This window comes from Vombatus ursinus, unplaced genomic scaffold (assembly GCF_900497805.2).
Source record: "Vombatus ursinus unplaced genomic scaffold, bare-nosed wombat genome assembly UNPS02010822.1, whole genome shotgun sequence".
Taxonomy (NCBI): Eukaryota; Metazoa; Chordata; class Mammalia; order Diprotodontia; family Vombatidae; genus Vombatus; species Vombatus ursinus.
Window position 1 is genome coordinate 4496300 of NW_020950600.1, and position 19863 is coordinate 4516162.

General features: G+C 47.4%; 1 protein-coding gene across 1 annotated transcript in view; it reads left to right on the top strand.

The window, feature by feature from the left end:
• Positions 1–19863, top strand: part of ATAD3A (ATPase family AAA domain containing 3A) — a 65910-nt gene that overhangs the window by 22074 nt on the left and 23973 nt on the right. Inside the window, exons 8-12 of the mRNA XM_027855389.1 lie at positions 14178–14333; positions 14704–14760; positions 15479–15604; positions 17010–17134; positions 18969–19020. Coding sequence (XP_027711190.1) covers positions 14178–14333; positions 14704–14760; positions 15479–15604; positions 17010–17134; positions 18969–19020 — 516 coding nt within the window. The remainder of the gene's footprint in view (positions 1–14177; positions 14334–14703; positions 14761–15478; positions 15605–17009; positions 17135–18968; positions 19021–19863) is intronic.

Sequence of the window (19863 nt, forward strand, 5' to 3'; positions counted from 1 at the left end):
CTAAGCATTAGTTAATTAATCTCTTTGATGATGTTCAGAACTCTGCTAGGAATCCAAGCCAGGGGCCATGATCTTTGGTGAACAGACTCTGTTCTCTTTCCCTTTTGCAAAGTTGGGGTATTTGCCGATGCCGATTTTAGCTTTTCACCCACAGCCTCTCAGAGGTTACGGTGACTCAGCAGTCATATTTTCAGTGCCAAAGGAGGTTGTCCATCCAGGCTGTGTTACAAGGAGCCATCATGGTTTGGGTGGCTCAATTTTCTATTACCTTGGGAATCAATTCTCTCTTAGTCCTTAGATTTATTTAGACTGTTCTGTCTGATGGAGAAAACACAAGCAAAATAAGACTTAAGCAGCTTCTCTGTGTTCTCAAACATTTATTAAGCGCCTAGTGTATGCGGGGTGCTGTGCCAAGCTTGTCTCTCTCACGAGGAGCAGTGTTCCTGCTCTCCCTTCTTTGGTCTTTTCTCTCCTCAGCATAACTTCATCTCTCCTACGTTTTAATCCCGAGTCTTCCCAAGGATGCACTGTTCTCCTAGCTTCTCTCATGAGCTGCTTTTTTTTTTTTTAAGTGAGGCAGTCAGGGTTAAGTGACTTGCCCAAGGTCACACAGCTAGTACGTGTCAAGTGTTTGGTCTGAGGCCGGATTTGAACTCAGGTCCTCCTGACTTCAGGGCCAGCGCTCTATCCACTGTGCCACCTAGCTATCCCCTCGTGAGCTTCTGGATAGCTCATCCTCATGCCTTGTAGCTCCTCTCTGTGGAGCACAGCTCAGTAGTGACATTAGCAGTTTTCTCCCTCACTCTTTTAAGTTCATTTTTCTTAGATTTGCAGAACTCTCAGTTGACACATTGTTCCCGGGTGGATTCCTACGTTATTAGTTATACGCCCCGTCTCTACACAAGAGCCTGTCATTTCTGGGTGTTAAACTGGGCCCCGCAGATGACGTTCCATTTTTAAATACAACCTTCTTGGCCAGCTGTCAGTAATGCCCATCTTCTGAATTCCTCGGCCTTAGTGGGAGCTGTGCCTCCGGAACTCTTAAAATGTCGTTAGCCTTAGCAGGGCTTTCTCTGTTTCTTATGCATGATCAATCACCAGGTTCCCAAAGATAGTGTGACTGCCCATTCTGACACACCTTGGGAGGCTTGGGAGCTTGGATGCAGATTCTACAGAAGCCCCAGCTGTTGCCAGTGTCCTGGAGCAGAGAGTCACTCCTCTCCTCCTTCCTGGATCTCGCTTCACACACACCTGAGGATCTGCCCTACTGGCCATTCCCTGGAAGCCAAAAAGCTGCTTCCCTCCTTGGGGGGAGCTTCAAGCTTATTTCTTACACAGCATATTCATTGTCCTTTTTCTCCTCTATAACTTCCCAACCTAGGTTAGGTGTCCCCCTCCTTTTTTCTTTTTTTTTTCTTTTTGTTTGTTTTTGTTTTTGTTTTTTGCTCAGCAGTGGGGTTAAGTGACTTGCCTAAGGTCACACAACTAGTACCAAATGCCTGAGGCTGGATTTGAACTCAGGTCCTCCTGACTCCAGGGCTGGTGCTCTATCCACTGTGCCACCTAGCTGCCCCAAGATACTATGTGTTTTGTTTTGGCAAGGTAATTCGGGTTAAGTGACTTGCCCAGGATCACACAGCTGGTAAGTGTCAAGTGTCTGAGGCCAAATTTGAACTCAGGTCTTCCTGACTCCAGGGCCGTTGCTCTATCCACTGTGCCATCTAACTGCCCCTGTTCTTTCTTGATCTTCACTTTGAAGCCCTTAAAGCGTGATGTTGTGGTCAGAGAGACCTGGATTCAAATCCTGCCTCAAACACTCTGACCCCTGGGCAAGTCACAGCCTCCCTCAACTTCAGTTTTGTCATCTGTAAAGTTCAGAAGGTGATAAGCACCCTCCTGCCAGGGCTGTTGCAAGGATCAGACAGGATAAGTGGTGGCAAGCCCTTGGCAAACCTTTGGGTGCTGTGGCAATGTTAGCCTTTCCATTTCTGTTTAAAGGAGTCATTGTCCCTTAGCACTGGGAAAGCATAGGGTGGCTGTGCCTGGAGGCCTTTTACCCCATCTTCTGGGAGGCAGATCAGCCTGTACTTTGTGTATAGACTTGTCACTGTTTTTCTTGCCTAAAGACTGGCCTGGGGCAAACACCATGTGTGGGTGATGTCAGCTCCAGTTACCTCTCTGCTTATCTCTTAGCATTTCATTTACGCCTGAATCCCTGGAGAACCCTTCCTGCTGCCTCCATTTTCCATTCCCTCCTGTTTCTTATCTGTTACCCAATATTTCCATTTTGTTTTACACACCTGTCTTACTAACTGCTTTTCTTCTTGTTAAATGCTTCTCCTTCTTGAATCCTTTTTTCTTAGAACAAGCCCTTGACTTTGTCCCCAGATTCACTCCATGACGCTTTCATGATTCCAGAGCCCTGGAGATCATGTTCACGATATGTCCTTGCCTTCTTCCCCTCCTCCTGCTCCTTCTCCTCTGCAGCCTCCTTTTGGCACTTAGCAGCAGAACTTTGTTTTTTTAAAAGGAAAGTTGAAAATTATTTTCTAAAATATAAAATTTGGGGAAGAGTAAAACCCAGGGGACAGGCTTTGTTCCTAGTGAAGAAATTGGTGGTAGTGTAGATTTTTTTTTTAAATAAATTATCAATAAAGGAAATAGTCAAGAGAACTCAGCTAGAAATCATCATGTTTCCTGTCACTTTCCCTGTCTTATACATTTCCTTCTGTCAGCTTTAAATGAGACTGCAGTGGCACAGCTTTAAGGTGCATAGATTTACACGTTCAAAATCATAGAAGAAATTATGGAACAAGCTTTGTCTCCTGGATGGCTGTTTATATAGTGTTGATGAGTTGTTCTAAGTGTTAAGCCTGTGCTTTAAAAATATAGATGAACTCGTGGAGAGGCAGTGTGGTCAGTTATCTGGTCCTGGGTTCCAGTCCGTGCTGTGATGCTTGCTCTTCCTCAGTTTACCCATCTGTAAAAGGTGGGCAGCTGTACTAGCTGGCTTCTCAAGCTCCCTTCCATTGTAGAACTACAATCCAATGAGGGGGGATCATTCCCATTACAAAAACCCCTGTTACTTGGCATGTACTCTTCCCCGTAGGATTCTTTCACCTGATGTGTGTTTCCTCTATCAAATTTGTTCACTCCCAGGAACACATTCAGTGCAGAAAGTGACATCCACTTGTACTGGGGCTTCACCCTTCACCCTGTCTGCATCTGTCTCCCTTTCAATCCAATAAGCCTTTTTCTTTTTTTTTTTTTAAGGCAGTTGGGGTTAAGTGACTTGCCCAGGGTCACACAGCTAGTACGTGTCAAGTGTTTGGTCTGAGGCCATATTTGAACTCAGGTCCTCCTGACTTCAGGGTTGGTGCTCTATCCACTGCACCACCTAGCTGCCCCCCTAATGAGCCTTTCTTAAATGCCAGCTGTGTGCCAGGCATCACACTGGATGCCGAGCGTTCTGAAACAAAAGGAGAGAGGCCTGGCCTGCGTGTCAGGGCTCACTGAAGAGAGGCTCTGCTCCAAGATGGTCTCTGCCTTCCTCTTTGTATAGACTTGGCACGTCCTGAGGGAGTCCTGTTACTGACTCACATTCAGAGCAGGCATCGAAGTTCCTGCAGAAAGATTCCCAGAGGGGCCACAAGAGAAAAGGAGAGACCCTCCCCCCCAAATAGTAAAGGGCACATGGATGTGAGTCTCCTCATAGAAACCTAGCTTTGGAATTCCAAGCGCTCATCAGACCCCACCCAGTGCTGGTCACCAGGCTTAGAATAGCTGCAGCCCAGGCCCTTCTAACGTCCTTCCTGACTTTGCACTTGACTCCAATTTTGCCCTGTCCTCTGAATGCCTCGTTACCCAGGCTGAACTTGTGTAGTGTTGGTGGTGTTCTGCAGGTCACACGTTGCAGGCTCGGTTTGGCTCGTCCCAGGGCAAGAAGTTTTTGGGGCCTGTTCTGATGGTCACAGTGTGGAGTGAGGCAGGCGGGGCCTAGGAGGGCTGATGAGTTTTGGGGGTTAATCCAGAAAAGACCCTCAGCCGCCAGCTGATGTTTGTAGTGATCTCATAAGCCCCTGTGATCTCTGGCTCTTATTAGTTCAGTTATCCCTGTTTGATGAGGGGGATGTCCAGCTGATGGAAGGTTGTGATTAATCTTGTCATTTCACTCAGCAGATGAGTACCGGGTGGGAAAGCTCCATGGTAACTGTGGATCTATGATACAATCGATGCAGATCACAACCCGTCCTGCCTCGCCCTTGTCCAGGTTCACCCACAAAGTGACAGCACAGAGGGAGACGTCAGCACAGCCTGCTGGGGGCCTTCCTTTCTCCTTATGTGACCAGGATTCTAGCGGAGCCTGCGGGCAGTCCAGTGGTTAGCCCACGCTCTCACCACTTGGCTAGCCCATCTCCTTGATGGAATAATTTAGTGGTTCCTTGTTAGGTGTAGCAGCCTACTCACCTCCATCATGCGCCTCTCTGTTGACCTCTGAATGATATTCTGTTTTGATTCTTCTGAGACTGTAGTGTTACACAGTTCACAGCCTTCCAGTAACACCAGTCAGCAAGCATCAGTCCCATTCATACTGTGTGCCAGCTGCTAGCATGCAGAGACAAAAATGAAACCATCCCTGCCCTCAAGAAGCTAATACTCTGTTGGGGGATAGAATGGGTCCTGAAATGTGTACAAGATTAAAAGTAAGACAGATGTGGGGTCTGCCTTGGAAAGGCTTCATATAGAAGATGAGTCATCCTTGCAGTCTGAAAGGGATCCTGAGAGACAGGCAAGGTGCAAGGCCCGTCCAGGCCTGGGCGAGGTCCAGCGGTGAGCAGCGAGGAATACCTGGGCTGTAGTGCAGCAGGAGGGGGTGATGGCCAATTAGACTGAAGCCAGGTTGAGAGGAGATCCCGTGGGCTTTCCCTGGAGCTTATTGAGTAGGAGAACGGCACCACATCTGCCCTTTTGGAATATGATAGCAGGGTCTTGGTATTGCAAAGAAAGACTTTTGTTTCAGGAAGAGTTTGGGGTTATTCTTAAAATGTCGCAGTTCCCGTCCAGCTCAGACTGCTCATCTTGTGTAGTTCAGAACCAACTCTTCCCACTGGCAGCGTCGGTTCCACTTGGGGAACAGATCCGGCTCAAGGGGCGTTGCTGAGCCCCTGGACTTTTCCTGTGGGGGGTTGTGGCAGACCATCTGGAGGGCCACAGGGCCTCAGCTTGAATCTGCGGCAAAGTTCTGCGAATCCTCCATCTCCCTGTTTTTGACCTTGTCTGAGGATGATCAGAGTCATTGAACAAGGTTATCTCCATTAGAGCTTTCAAAGAAATTTGCGTAGTTTTGATTTCTGTGTGGGTCAAACCTCGTGACAGAGGCACCTTTATGGTGGCATCTTGCTTTACCAAGATGCTTTTTAATAGTCACTGAGCCCAGTGGGATCTTTGAGTGGCTGGTGTTGTGGTAAAGGTGTGGCCTTCTGTGGCCTGTCCCTTGGGAAAACCTCCACTTTATCTGCTATCGCCTTCACTGAAGATGCCCTCAGGGCTCAGGCCAATGATCTCCTGAAGGTTCTCTCAGTTGCTTTTTCTTTTTTTCTTACACCTCTTTCAGTTTCCTTGTGAATTGGTGTGATTTTCTTGTCGGCCTTTTTGTACAGTTTTGTCCTGAGTGCAGCCACGGCAAGCTGGCCAGACACCCACGGAATGTTTTTCGTGGCCATGCTTTCTTCCATGTTGCTGCAGCTTCCTCCGGTTTGATTTATGACAAAACAATGTGATTGACGTTGAGCTGTCCCATGTCCCCTTGTCAGTCGAGTATTTACAAATACTAATAATAACTAAGTTGCAATCCAGGTGTAGCTGGGGTAAAAGCTGATTCTTGGCACCCGCTGCCCCTTCCACATGCTCCTGCCACGTCATGCAGAAGCAGAAAAGGCCCAGGGGCCCGTGGATAGTTTTACTTGAATGTGACTTGCTGTGCTCATGTGGCCGCCCTTCATTGGTGAGCCTCCTTGTTCTTTGTGGAGGAAAGCCAGCTCAGCCTGTGGCCAGACCTGTCCTCATTGGCCTCCAGCAGCTCTCTGAAGCAGGCCATCTTAACCTTCTTTGTGTCATGGACCCCCTTGGCAATCGAGCACCCTGGACCCCCATCAGAATCATATTTTTAATTCGTTGAAGGAAATGCCGAGCTTTAGTTGGCAGTTAGTAGAACAGAGTAGCCTTTACGTATGCAGTGCTTTGAGGTTTGCCAAGCACTTTACAGATATTACCTCGTTTGATCCTCATGACCAACTTAGGGGTAGGTGCTGTTATTCCCATTTTACAGATGATGAAACTGAGGCAGACAGCGTTAAAGTTACTTGCCCAGGGTCACACAGCTAATACGTTTCTGAAGCTACATTTGAATTCAGGTCTTTCTAACTTAAAGTCTGGTCTCTACTGCCTGTACCATCCAACTAGTGAAAATTAAAATGGCATTTTTTTTCCCATCCAAGACCCCAGAGCCTGCCCTACAGATGAATTCCTGATTGGGGGATGGAAGGGTAGCTAAGCTTCCCTACATGGGAAGAATCAGTGGGCCAGACCAAAGAAGCTCTCTTGAAATAGGAAAATCTCCATTGGCAAAAACCAACTTTTCTCCCATATTTGTTCATTTGCATCTTTTGGGGTTATTGTGAAAGTTACTTTTGTTGGATGCTCGGCCTTTGCTTCAGTTGAAATGTTTGTTGTACAAGAAGAGCACAGGATGCTTCCTCATTATTTGTACCATTAAAAAAAATGGGGGAAAAGGCATGTAGGTGGCGCAGTAGCGTTGGCCCTGGAGTCAGGAGGACCTCGGTTCAAATCTGACCACAGACACATAACATTTACTAGCTGTGTGACCCTGGGCAAGTCACTTAACCCCATTGCCTAGCCAAAAAAAAATAGGGGGAGGAGAAACTGATACTTCATTTGAGTCTAGCAGGGAAAGGACAAAATTGCTGTAGCAGGGGCTTCTGCACATTCAGAGAAAACTGAGAGGGGAAATCACAGCAGCCTCCCCCCAGGGGATCTGAATTTAACCCTCTCACTACAGTGGTTTGTCCCCAGGCTTACACCACTGAATGTGCTTGCTTTTTGGAATGAATCTACCTCTTAATGCCGTGACCAGGTGAGGTCTGCGAATCTCAGCAGCTCACAACAGTAGGAGCTTGAGAGCTTGGTGGGCTCACTAATCTGTGACATTTGCGTTTGATCTCGAGATTCGAGCCTTTGGTTATGTCCATGCCCACAAACCTTTCTCAGCGCAAGTGAAATAATTTTGCAAACTAGGAAGAGTTGCCTTCCACTCCTTGCTCCAAGTCTTGTGACGAAATCAAAAGCTCCTGGGACAAGTGGAGGCAGTTAGTCCTAGAGGCCCAGAGAGTCTGGGATGGTGTGGACGCAGCTTTTGAAACACCCCACTATAGAAGGTAATATTTCAACTGATGCAGAAGGACTGTGCAGCCTCTAATTAGGTGGCTTGGGAAGTTTCTGAGTGGTCAGTGTCCACCTGGAAACCACAAATTCCCTGTCGCTTTGTTTTAGCAATAGTCCTATGGTCAGCTTTGAGCTTCACAAGGGAGGCCAAGGCTTGTTGGGTAGAACTGCTGAAGGCACCAGAGAAGTCCACAGAGGCTCCCAGGGCCCCTGCTGGGCTGGGGGTAAATGCAGGTGAGCAGGAGCCCCCTGAGACCACTACCACCCATTGTGAAATTCTTCTCTGAATCTTGTTCAGAAAATGAGGCGCTCTGGCCGGCCTGAGGCTTGGAGTTTGTAGCTCAGTTCAGAAACAGCCCTTCCTTTTTGGCTCTACGTGGTGTCAGGCTCCCATGGCAGCCTCTGTCCTCTTAGGCTCCCATGGCAGCCTCTGTCCTCCTCTGCGCTCACAGACGGGCTACTTCACAACGCATGGGCTTTGATGGGGAGGGCTCCAAGGTGAGAGAACTTCCACCCACAGGCCCCGTCTGTGGGGGTCCATAGCATTTGCTTGATAGCAGAACAAAAATTCTAATTGTACCCTTATACATGGGCAGCCTTGTTCTTATGTCAGACGTGTCACATAATACAAGAAATTTGTGCAGATCCTACAGTTTCAGTTGAAAGGGACCTCAGCCCTGCAGCTGGGGAGTCTAAGACAGAGCCCCCCGCAGAGGCCGTTCTGCAGCAGCCTGGTGAATGGTTAGCCAGCTTCTGCCCGAAGAGCTAGACTGAGAGCAAGCCCCCTGCCGTTTTTGGGTCACTCTCATATTTAGGCTTAAAGCCTCAGTCCGTGTCAGTAGCCCTGGCTTTGCCCTCTGGGGATGAGCAGAACAAGACTCATCTCTCTTCCACTTGTATTTCAGTAAAAGATTGTCATAATATATACTTGGTCAAGGCTGGGACTATTAAGAGTGATTTTATACCAGATTCATCTGGTGATGGGCGGTCAGGGGTGTGGTCCAGGACCTGGTGGGCTGAGGAGCAAGGTCTGAGCCCAGGTTCCTGAGCACCTGCGTCTGGCCAGGAAATGGACAAGTAGAACAGTGATTTGGAAGGCTCAGTTTTCCCTCAGTTGTACTTTCCACCGTTTATGAAATGTTTAATTTGCTCATAATAAATTCTTGTGCCACATGGATGCTGTGTTTTTAAGTTACCGAGGCTTGCACGCCCTCTGGTGGAGAGCCCGCAGAGGTATCCAGACTGCTGAGCAATCTGGGAACTTTGCTCTAACTGCTTGCTTGCTTTCTTTCTTTCTTTCTTTCTTTTTTTTAATATTTTTTTCCAATTACATGGAAAAAATTTTTAACATTCCTTTTTTAAAATTTTAGTTCCAAATTCTCTCCCTCTTTCCCTCCCCTCCTCCCTCATTGAGAAGGCAAGCAGTTTGATATAGGTTATTCATGTGCAGTCATGCAAAGCATATTCTCTACCCATAAATCCTAATGGAGTGACTCCTGAAGGTGGAGGGGGGCCCCTCTGCTACCTCCCAGTTAGAATGTGTTGTGGTGAGATTGAAATGACAAACTCTTGGTGATGGTGATGGTCCTTTGCAGGGTCCTCCTGCCGGCCCACTCTTTGGTGCCAGGTTCTGCTGTATGTGTGGGTGGGTTTGTACACAGTACCTTAGAGACCTACCTGTATGTAGCGATATTCAGGCAGGCCAGCAGCAGCAGGGAAGAGTTAGCATTTCGCTTAAGCCTTTGCTGGGAACGGTCATCTTTTGATCTCGAGAAGAGCTCAGCCCTTTACGCCGTCCTTCCTGTGCTAGTCTGAGAGCTCCGTAGTTGCCCTTTCTTATTGCCCTTAGTAGGGGTGAGGGCATAGTTCCTCATTTTGTTCTTCTGGGATCTGTGTTCCATCAGTTAGTCAGGCAGCAAGCATGTATTGTCTTCTGAGATGCAAAGAAAGGAAAGAAATAGTCCTCACATCCAAGGAGTCCGAATTCTAATGGGGAGATGGCATGCAGGCAGCTGGGTGCCAGGAGCTTGTCCTGGGGGAAGGGGGGCCATAACCTCCACCAGGGGCAGACTGAGCAGCGGAGGCTCATGCAGAACGGGAGATTGTAGCTGAGTCTGGCAGGAAGCTGGATGGTGGATAGCAGAAGGGGGACCGTTCCAGACCTGGGGAAGAGCCAGGGACAGGGCCCCCGAGCTGAGAGATGGGAGCGGGGCTGTGGGGAAGAGCAGGAGGACGGGCGGCCCTGGAAGGCGCAAAGCGTTGGAAGCCTGGCAAGGTGGCGGGGCCCCCCGGGTCACCCACAACATGAGCATGTATCCTTTCAGGCTTAGATAGGACCTCTGCTTAGTGACTTGCTAATAATACATTTTCTACATATACCCAACAGGAGGACTGATGCATTAACCAAGTGGCATCCTGTTTATGACACTGAGAACCAATGTTAGGGACTTAGGTTGGCAGTTGGGTGTGCAGAAAATTAAACTGCAGTTGAGTCATTTTTTTTTCCTCCATTCAGAGGTAAATGCACATTTCCCCTAAAGAGTATTTCAAGGATGTGGAGCCGGTTGTTAAATCTTCTATGTGAGCATTTACACATCAGAAATTGGCAAATGTGATATATCAGAGCTTGATTTATTGTTTTATTGCTTATCTAGACTTAAGAAAGTGATGGAGAAAATGTTCATAATTAAGATTAAACTTAAAAATGGAAGAGCACTTGTTAAACATTTACCAGCACACAGCTTGTAATATTTTACTTTTACTTAGATTTTATTGCAGAAATCTGGGGTTGGTCACACTCTGACATGCTGCTATCTGTGATGAATGCATAAGGTCTTATTAGCAAGTGACTTTTTCTTTCACCATAAAAACAGAACACTGTTTTATGAATGTCTGTTTTTCTCCCCTGCTGCTAATAAAGGCCTGAGATGAGTTGATTCTCATTAATTATACCCTTTGGATTAAGTACAAATTATATTAATTTTATTGGCATCTGAAGAGTTTCCCTGTCTCGTCCAGCTTGTACTTGTATCCTTCAGGAATGATTGTGGGTCTTAGGCCTCATAAAAATGATTACACTCATTCTGGTGCTGCTTTTATGTGTGCAGAGGTGGCTCTGTAGCTGAGGTGCTACCTTGTCATCCTTTTAGCTTATCACATTGACATTTTGAGGAGTTAAAATATTTTCTGGTTACTAAGCCAGTGAGAAAATTCATGACTCAGCAGCCCATCACAGCAGAAAGAGAAAAGACAAGTGACGGAGATGTCAGGCTCCTTTAAAGAAAGAGCGCTTGGTTCCCACATCCACACCCTCCTCTTCAGACTCCCACTCCTTCCTTTGTAAAGAACTAGCTGAATCTCTCTCCCCCTCCTTCCTTCCTTTTCCTCCCCCCTTCCATTTTTTACAGGTCTAGTGGCTTAGACACTCCTAACAAATGGTTCAGTTATGATCACCCCAAGCCACAATTGGACCTGAGCCTTGATGTTTTTTCTTTTGAGTGTCCTAGGCGGTCCAGTTCAATTTTAGCTAAGATGTCATACTCAATGCATTCACACTCACATGCCTTGTAGAAACAGCAAAGGGCTCTCAGAGAGACACTGGACTATGAGATACCTTGCGATTTTTCCTCTTCCTCTTTCTGCTTTTCATTCACAGTACTTTCTTTGGTGAGATACTTGCTATTGTCAGATGAAAAATTCCAAGGCTGCCAGCCCTGGGAGACTTAACTTGAAGTGCTTCCTTGGGTCTCCACCCAAATAGATGTTTTTGGGGGGGGTGCTACTGTGACTGATTGTGTGTGCGTGGGTTTTAGGGTCCTGCATTGTCCTCTGTTCACGGCTGGGTCTGAACCAAAGGTTTGGCAACCTCCCAGAAGGCTTTGTGCTGCTCCATCTGAGTGGCTGCGACTGCCTGAGCACCTGCTTCACCAGGTTCAGAGAGCGTGGGCAGTTAGATGGCAGGCAGGCCCCAAAAGGATCTCTACACCTAAATCTAGCGGCAGGCTGAGGCTGATGGGGTGAAGTTCAGTACAGAGAATGGCCTTCACAAGAAGAAGCTGGGGGGAGGGCAAGGAGAGAGATCAGTTCTTTAAAAGGCTCAGGGGGTTCAGTCCACCTTGAGCTCAGTGTGAATTGGCAGTGGGATATGGCAGTCCGTACATGAATGTGACCTTGGGCTGGGCTTCCTCAGAACTCAGCTGGGGGATCAGGAAGCAGCATTGACAAGCTGGAGCGTGGCCAGAGGAGAGCTGTCCAGGGTGTTGTAGGGCCTTGACTTCCATTCAGTAAATGTTTGCTGACTGCACTGTGCTGAGTGCAGGGGATAAGAAGGATATGTAGAAAGACAGTCCCTCCCCTCCAGGCGTGAACAATCCGGTGGGGAAAGACAATGCCAAAAGGAGGCTGGAAAGGGAGAAGGGGACCGCCGGGGGTGGGGGGGTCCCTGGCCAGGGTCACAATGTTCTGGGGGCATGACACCAAGCAGAGGCACAGATAGAACATGGAGATGAGAATCAGCTGAAGAAACCAAGCCCATTTAGCCTGAATGAGAAGAGTCTTCAGGTTGTTAGGAGAAGGATTAGAATTGTCCCATGTGCCCTTGGAGGGCAGAACCAGGAACCGTGGGTGGGAGCTGCCAAGGGGCTGATGTAGGCTTCCTAAGGAGGAGGGTTCCAGAGTGTAGGGGATGGGTTCTCTATCCTTGGCCACGGGGTGCTGGATTTCTGGCCTCCTCAGCCATCACAGACCATGTCCTGACTTGTAAAGGGCTATGCTGCAGCAGGGACAGGAGGAACCTCCATGGATAAAGGCACAAAATCTTGAAGTTTTGAAATAAATGCCTCAGTGGCTCCTAAACCCTTCACAGTATCAGAAATCTCCAGGATTATATGCAGTACGAGCATCCCAAGCCTAGAACAGGTTCGCAGCCTCTGGCTCCCTGCCCACTCCACTGAGCAGACTGACTGGGAAACATGGGAGGTGGGAGAGCTATCAAATTGGGGGTAGCAGGATAAAATGAGCTCATCATTTGTTGGAGAAATGAGGTTCTGTCCACATTCCTTTGGCTTTTTGAACAGTTACAGAAAACATTAAAGGTGACATTTTGAGAAATGTTGCTATTATATATTCAGTTTGGGTTGGTTTTTTTTTTTGGATGGGGAGATGGTATTATTGAGGTAGTTGGCCAGGCTTTAGGCCTAGTAATGAAGGGAATGAGGAAGCTAGGTGTCTCAGTGGTTAGAGCACTGGGCCTGGAGTCAGGAAGACCTAAGTTCATATCTGGCCTCAGACACCTACCAGCTGTGTGACCCTGGGCGAGTCGCTTCACCCTGTTTGCCTCAGTTTCCTCATCTGTAAAATGAGCTGGAGAAGGAAATGGCAAACTGCTCCAGTATCTTTGCCAAGAAAACCCCAAGGACAGTGTTGGCATGCTATGGCCCATGGTGTCACAGAGTCGGACACAACTGAACAGCTGAACAACAGCAGCGATGGGAAATACTGTAACAGCGCTGCCCTCGAGTGAAGTGATAGACGTTCAGAAGCTGTCCGTTGCTTACTTGTTTCTGACTTACAGTACGTGTTCTCGTGCGCTAGGCAGGAGGGTTTGACTGCTGGTGCCTGAGCCAGTTGTGACTGGTTGGATCGCTGAGGTTTTGTGATTGTGTATTCTGGGAAGGTAGTCACCTCATGTGCGTTTGTTGGGCGTTGATGGAGGGAAATTGGGTTTCTTCCACATCTTTCTTTTTGGTGCCTGGAGGAAACTTGGCCAGACAGCCTGCTCTTTGCAGGCCATTTCAGAGGGACCTAATAGCTCCTAACCTAGAAAGAAATTCCTTATTTCTCCCATTTCAGTTCTTTCTCCATTATCCCCTGCTTTGAGGAACTTGGCTGTAGCAATCAAGGAATAGTGTGGGATTCTTCTGCCTGTGCCACGTGCGGGCCTGAAATTGAGGAGATCCTGACATAGGTGTCTGTGAGACGCTCTTTCCCAGTGAGTGCTGTGGCTTCCATATGTGCCCACATACCTTGTAACACAGGCTCAGGAGGTCAGAAGGGCTGCCGTGTTTTCTTCTCACTTAGGATTGAAGGTCTCCATCAGGCCTGGGTTAAATGATAATTAGTCCAGATGCCTTCCTGGCTTGGCTCGGCTTGTCTTGTGGCCTAGAGCTGCAGCGCAGGCTGGCCTGCACAGCTTTGTGCTGGGTGCCGGGTCTGCTTCTGTAAACCTAGTGCACTCAGCAGCCGTAGGTCTGAGGGGGCCTCACGAGGTCCTGACAGAGGGATTCACAACACGCTTGTCAAAGAAGCCAGCTTGGTTAGTGTGTGGAGGGCCTGAGGGCGGTTCATTTTATTGAGTTCAGTCTTGTGACTGGCAGCGTTATAAATAGACAAGGTTCAAGCCAAGTTTATTAAAAGCAAATAGAATTAGGGTTGAATAATAGGAAGAGTCTGAGATGCCTTCCCCCTTCTTTATCCTTTTGGTTTTTGTTCTGCCCAAACCAGGCCTACTAGGCTAAAAGAACAGGTAAGATTCTGTCTTGAAGAGAAATTTTTGCCGTATTTTCCTACTCCTGTCACATAAAAATGCCTGCAGGGCCAAAAAGTGATCTTAGGTTTTCCTGAACCTAAGGTGGCATTACTGAGGCCACCGCAGGTACTGCAGGGATGGAGGTATTGGCACGGTGTGGTGAGCGCGTCTTCTCCCGTTATTTTCGCAGGTGGCAGGATTGACACTGCTAGCCGTCGGTGTTTACACAGCTAAAAATGCTACAGCAGTTGCTGGCCGCTACATTGAAGCCCGCCTAGGAAAGCCCTCCTTGGTAAGAGAAACCTCACGAATTACAGTGTTGGAGGTGCTGAAGCATCCGATCAAGGTAAGCCCTCCCTGGACCTTCCTGCCTCCCACCAACCTCCCTTCCGCTCGCCCCCTATCATTTCCTTTGTGTTCAGCACGTGATTCTGTCCATTCTAAAATATGGCTGCTTCACCGGCACAGCTGGAATCTAGCACAGTTCATGCTGTTGCCCGTGTAGATCAGTTCTTCCCAAAACCCTGCACAGAGTTCTCCATCGCGTGCTTCTTTGTCATTGACTCTAGCTTTCCAAGTAGAATAAGAACGTGGTTTCATAGCTTTGGGAGAGGCAGAGGCCATGTTGAGGCCCCCACCCACATCCGCTTCTCTAAGGGACTGCCTCCCACCAATGCGCAAAGTCTGGGTCTCCAGTCCTCCTACTGTCTCCACAGGTTGGCAGGCGTCTGGCGAGTAAGCCTCAGGATGCTCTGGAAGGAGTTGTTCTCAGTGTAAGTAACGACCTGGGCCATGCCCTGTTTTCCTTGCTACTTGAAGCTCTGAGCAGGCTTTTTCTTCTACTTTAAAAATATTCCAAGTCTTCTCATTCTAATGATTCCAGACTTCACTATGTTTGAATTATTTTCTCCTCTACCCCCAAAGACAGAGTGAAAAATACAGTAACTGTGCTTCTTTGAGATTTAACCACCCTTCTCTGCTAGTATATTTATTTAGCTATGACCTTTAATGTTCATAATCTGTTAAATATTAGCTTTCTGGCCGTAGTTTAGTGAACCTTGCAACAGTTAAAACTGCTATTTCTGGAACTTCCAAGACAGAAAGGAAACCCTTCTGACAGTGGTCCGTAGTTACTGTCTGCCCAAACATCGGTGTTCTGTCCCTTTTCTTGTTTTTCAGGCCCAAAGCTTATTAACGTACTTAAATATATTTTATTTTGTGGATCACAAAACCAGAATTGATCACTGAACCTCAGACAGGAAGGATGATGTATAAACTAAAAGAAGGAGACATTCCCACTTTCCCATGGAATTGTCCATCCGTGAGGCAGAAGGAGATTCAGGGGGCTTCAGTTCCAGGCCGACGGCTCGGCCTCAGCCAGTTCACTAGTCTGGGATTCAAGCCGAACCAGCCCCCTCCCTGCCTTGGCTGCCTTGTAAAGCGAGACGGTGTGACTTGTCCCCAAATGGTTTCTTTTTCATCCTTCTGCAGCCAAAACTGGAGGAACGGGTCAGGGACATCGCCATAGCAACAAGGAACACCAGGAAGAACAAAAGCTTATACAGGAATATCCTCATGTATGGACCCCCCGGAACGGGGAAAACACTTTTTGCCAAGGTAAAAGCACAAAGCTGTCAAGATCCTGGCACACCCCGCAGTGAAGCCCCGTAGTGCGGGACACGTGCCATGTCAGCTTTGAAGACCAGAGCCTCTCACCCACCCCAGTTCAGCTCAGCCTTTGTCCCAGGGGAAGGGGAGGGAAGAGGATAGATCCCTTGGTGTTGTGGGAGGGCCTTGAGGTAGGCCCTCCTTTCAGACCAGATGGTACTTCCTTCAGATGCTGCCGTCTGCCCTGTGATTGACTAACTCTGAAATGCCAAGCTGCTAGTTATTATAAAGAGGCCCTTAGTCTTCCTCACCAGTCTTTAGTAACTGGAAGTATGCAGGGGATGTGCTGAAGGCTGCTACTCTGTGGCTGGGTGAGATGGCTGGCTCCGAGGTCAGAGGTGTCATGGTGAGGTTACAGGGGACGGACTCTTCCAGGTTTCCTCTAGTTCCCTACCTCAGCCCTTGCGTCATCCAGTGAGCATATGGAAGGGAAATAATCCTTCCAATTGGATGGCACTCTACCATCTGTCAGGACCTGCTTACAAAGTCTGGAGAAGGAATCTCACTTCCAGTTTTGTTAGTCTCATTTGACTCATGGTCAGGTGTCTCGTTTCTCTTTACTTTAGACATCCAACATTTATCCGAATCCACTTTATCCCTCAGACAGAAGTGGCTTAAGTTGGTCCTCATGTTAAGAAACTCCTGACAATCTTAGAATGATAGAGGAAGACTGACTCCATGAGTAATAGTTTGTTCTTTTGCAAAGGTTTTCTTACCTTATTTTCTTGGAAACGGTGACTAAAACTGGTGTTTAGATATATATACACCTATTTTAACAAAGGCAATTTGAGAGGCTTGCCAGAAACTTACATTTAGACTTTGTGAATGCAGAACCTCAAAACTAATGTTTCAGAAAATAAAAAAAGAAGTTCAGAGAATTTTTCCCTGGGGAAGTGAGGAGGGTGCCCTTGTCAAAAAAGCCACCATGGCTCACAGAGCTCACAAGGGCTTCATTGTAGTAACCATCTTTGCCATCTCATAAAGATTGTAAGTGAGAGAATTTAAATTCTGTGAGTAAAGCAAAATGAAAATGTTTTTGTATGTTTTGTTTTTAAATAACTTCCCAATAAGAGGTGATGCCTGAGTTCCTGGAGGTGAACCAGCAGAATAAATGGGTAAATTTTAAGAATGTATGTTTTCTTTTGAAGGATGGTCAAGTATCTTTTATTACAAAGTGAAGGAATGGTTGCTGGTCATTTCAAAATTCCAAGGCCTCCCTCTATCTGTATGCTAGATTAGAAAAGTCTTTACTAATTCTTTCACCTGTTAAATCAGCACCTGTGTGTATTTTGAAGGGGGCATCTTCATCACCTCTCCTGCCTAACACTCCCTGTCATTCTGTTCTTGCCTGTAGAAGTTAGCCATGCATTCGGGTATGGACTATGCCATCATGACTGGTGGTGATGTCGCCCCCATGGGGCGAGAAGGAGTGACTGCCATGCACAAGGTCTTTGATTGGGCCAACACCAGCCGCAGAGGGTGAGTGGATGAGCCCTTGTGGGCTTCGGGGGAAGGTGGTGGCACCTGCCATACAGGTGGTGCTGCCCCTTGGCGGTTACTTTGACGGAGAGCTACATCCTGTTGTTTCTAAACACAGATGGCTTTGGAGTGTCAGATACTCACTGCATCCTCTTTAGGACCAGGCTTGTACCTGGATTTCCCAGGGGGGCTCCAGCTGGCTCTCTGGGCCTGCCTACTGCCAGAAGGGGGAATTTAGATGGGAGCGAGAGATGTTTGTGGTGGGTGCCCATCACCCTGTCCACACATGCATAAAGAATCTTCAGAGCAGCCTGACTCTGCTCATTCTGTATTTACAGTTTCTAGACACTATGCCAAAAAAAGCATTTAATTGGTGATTTATGTGGATTCTGATTGGTTCTGACACACTCCCTTCTAATGTCCTTATCAATACTTAATCTGTATTTGTCGTGAGAGCTTTTCAGAAGATGTGACTTAAGAATATTAAAAACTGGGGCAGCTAGGTGGCGCAGTGGATAGAGCACCAGCCCTGGAGTCCAAAGGACCTGAGTTCGAACCCTGCCTCAGGCACTTGACGCTCACTAGCTGTGTTGCCCTGGACAAATCACTTAACCCCAATTGCCTTGCCAAAAGAAAAAAAAAAGACTATTGAAAACTTAGAAAGTAAGTCTCCTACTGTCTCTGCCCTCTTGTCCCACGCAAGGAGGCCTAGGAAGTGAGGGTAGGTGCAGTTTTTAGGCGTGTAGACCTTTGGAGAAGGAAGTCCTATTGTGTTTAGTACCTCAGGGCTCCTGGTCTCAGGGCTTCAATGGATTCATGGCTTCCCAGCCGTGGCAGAGATCACAACCCCTCTGTGTCTTACCAGAGAGCCTTCCCGAATTGCTGTGGTAGCTAGAAAATGAACAGTTTTAGGGTCAGCTTTTGCTGGGCTGGTCCTCAGGTGGTGAATGTACAGTCTGTGCCTGGGCCCTCCCATACTTGAGGCCTTGAATGACCAACCTAGCCGAGACCCTGCCACCTCATACTTTGCTGGTCTGGCCTTTGAGGCTCAGAGTTTCCTCTGCACAAGATGAGGCGTTGGGGTGGAAAGGGCACAAGCACTCCAACCTGTGGGCCATACTGCTGTATCGTCAGTCTCCATGAACTCAGCATCTTCCTTTGTTACTAAGTCACTGCATTGTTCAGGGTCTGATTCTCACATCCGTTAGATAGGAATACTTTGCCAGAAAACAGAAGATCAGTTTTACATTAATTATTGATATGCTTTCTGTTTGACATCCCTTTTTTATGTTAGAATTTCCTTGTAGACTTTGACTTGATTATACAAAGGATTTTCTGTTGTCCGTGGGTCTAGACACTGAGTTCTTCCTAACTTGGTTCAAGTCACTCAAACCTCTTCATCTTATAAAGTAAAAACTGTTGACCACGAAGGACTCCCCATTGCTCTTTGTTAGCTTCTTAAAATTATGTGATTAGAGATGTGTGTCAAGCGCTGTTTGGTGTCAAACTCCTTGAATGCTAGCGGTGAAATAAATATTAAAAGCATGTGCCTGGTGTAAGAGATGTGTTTCCTTATTGTCTAATAAAAGCACATAAAGGACCTGTCGTGCTCCTTGGGTGTCTGGTGGTGAAGGAGAATTACATGCCCCAAATGGTTTAAAATCCTCCTGTCCTCTCGCAGGAAGAACTTTCTGGCTCCTAGCAGTGATGTCCTCTTGTCCATAGAATTCCTAGAAAATATCATGCTCAGACCCTGTACCCCAACACATTTGGGCTTCTGCTGCCCCCCCCCTCTGCCCAGGTTCCTTCATCTTTATTCTCTTCTCATTTATAGCCTCTTGCTGTTTGTTGATGAAGCTGATGCCTTCCTGAGAAAGCGAGCCACAGTGAGTTTTATTTTGTTTCATTCAGTTTTTAAAAAAATTTTCAGTTCCAAATTCTCTTCCTTCCTTCCTTTGCCCACTCACTGAGAACAAAAGAAATAATAAACCCATCACAAATATGTATAGTCATGCAAAACAGATTTCCACATTAGCCATGTTCAGGGAGGGGGTGGGGTGGAGGGGAGACTAGAAAAAGAAAGAGAGTAAGAATAAAACCGTGCTTTAGTGTGCATGCTTGAGTCTGTCAGCTCTGGAGATGGAGGGGGAGCGCGTTGCAGCTGGAGGCCGTGGACTTGTGATTTGGTAGTGGGTCAGTCAGAGTTCCTGAGTCTTTCACAGCTGGTTATCTTTCGAATGGCACAGTGGCTGCATAGATGGTGCTCCTGGTTCTGATCCCTTCACTCTGCCTCAGTTCACACAGATCTTCCTGGGGTTTCTCTGAAACCATCCCCTGCATCACTTCTCATAGCACAGTCACATACTTGTCCAGCCATGCCCTCAGTTTGCCGCCAGAGAAGAGCTGCTCTCGATAGTTTGGTACATAGAGTCCTTTTCCCTTGACTTCTTGGGGTACAGAGGTGGTAGCGGCATCACAGGGTCCATGGACGTGCAGTTCTTCAGTCTGTTTTCACAACACCTGTCAGCGAGTCTCACACAGTTCATCACTGGCTGCTCCCTTTTTTATTTGCCTTGATTAGGGTGCCTTAGCAAGTTAACAGACAGATGAACTCAGTAGAATTCAAAGAAAGAGAAGTTCACGTTGGGCATTTGATTGGATTGATCTTTGTTGTAACTTGGGGATTCTTTTCCATCTCTGACAAGTCCCTTTTTGACTTTTTTTATGAA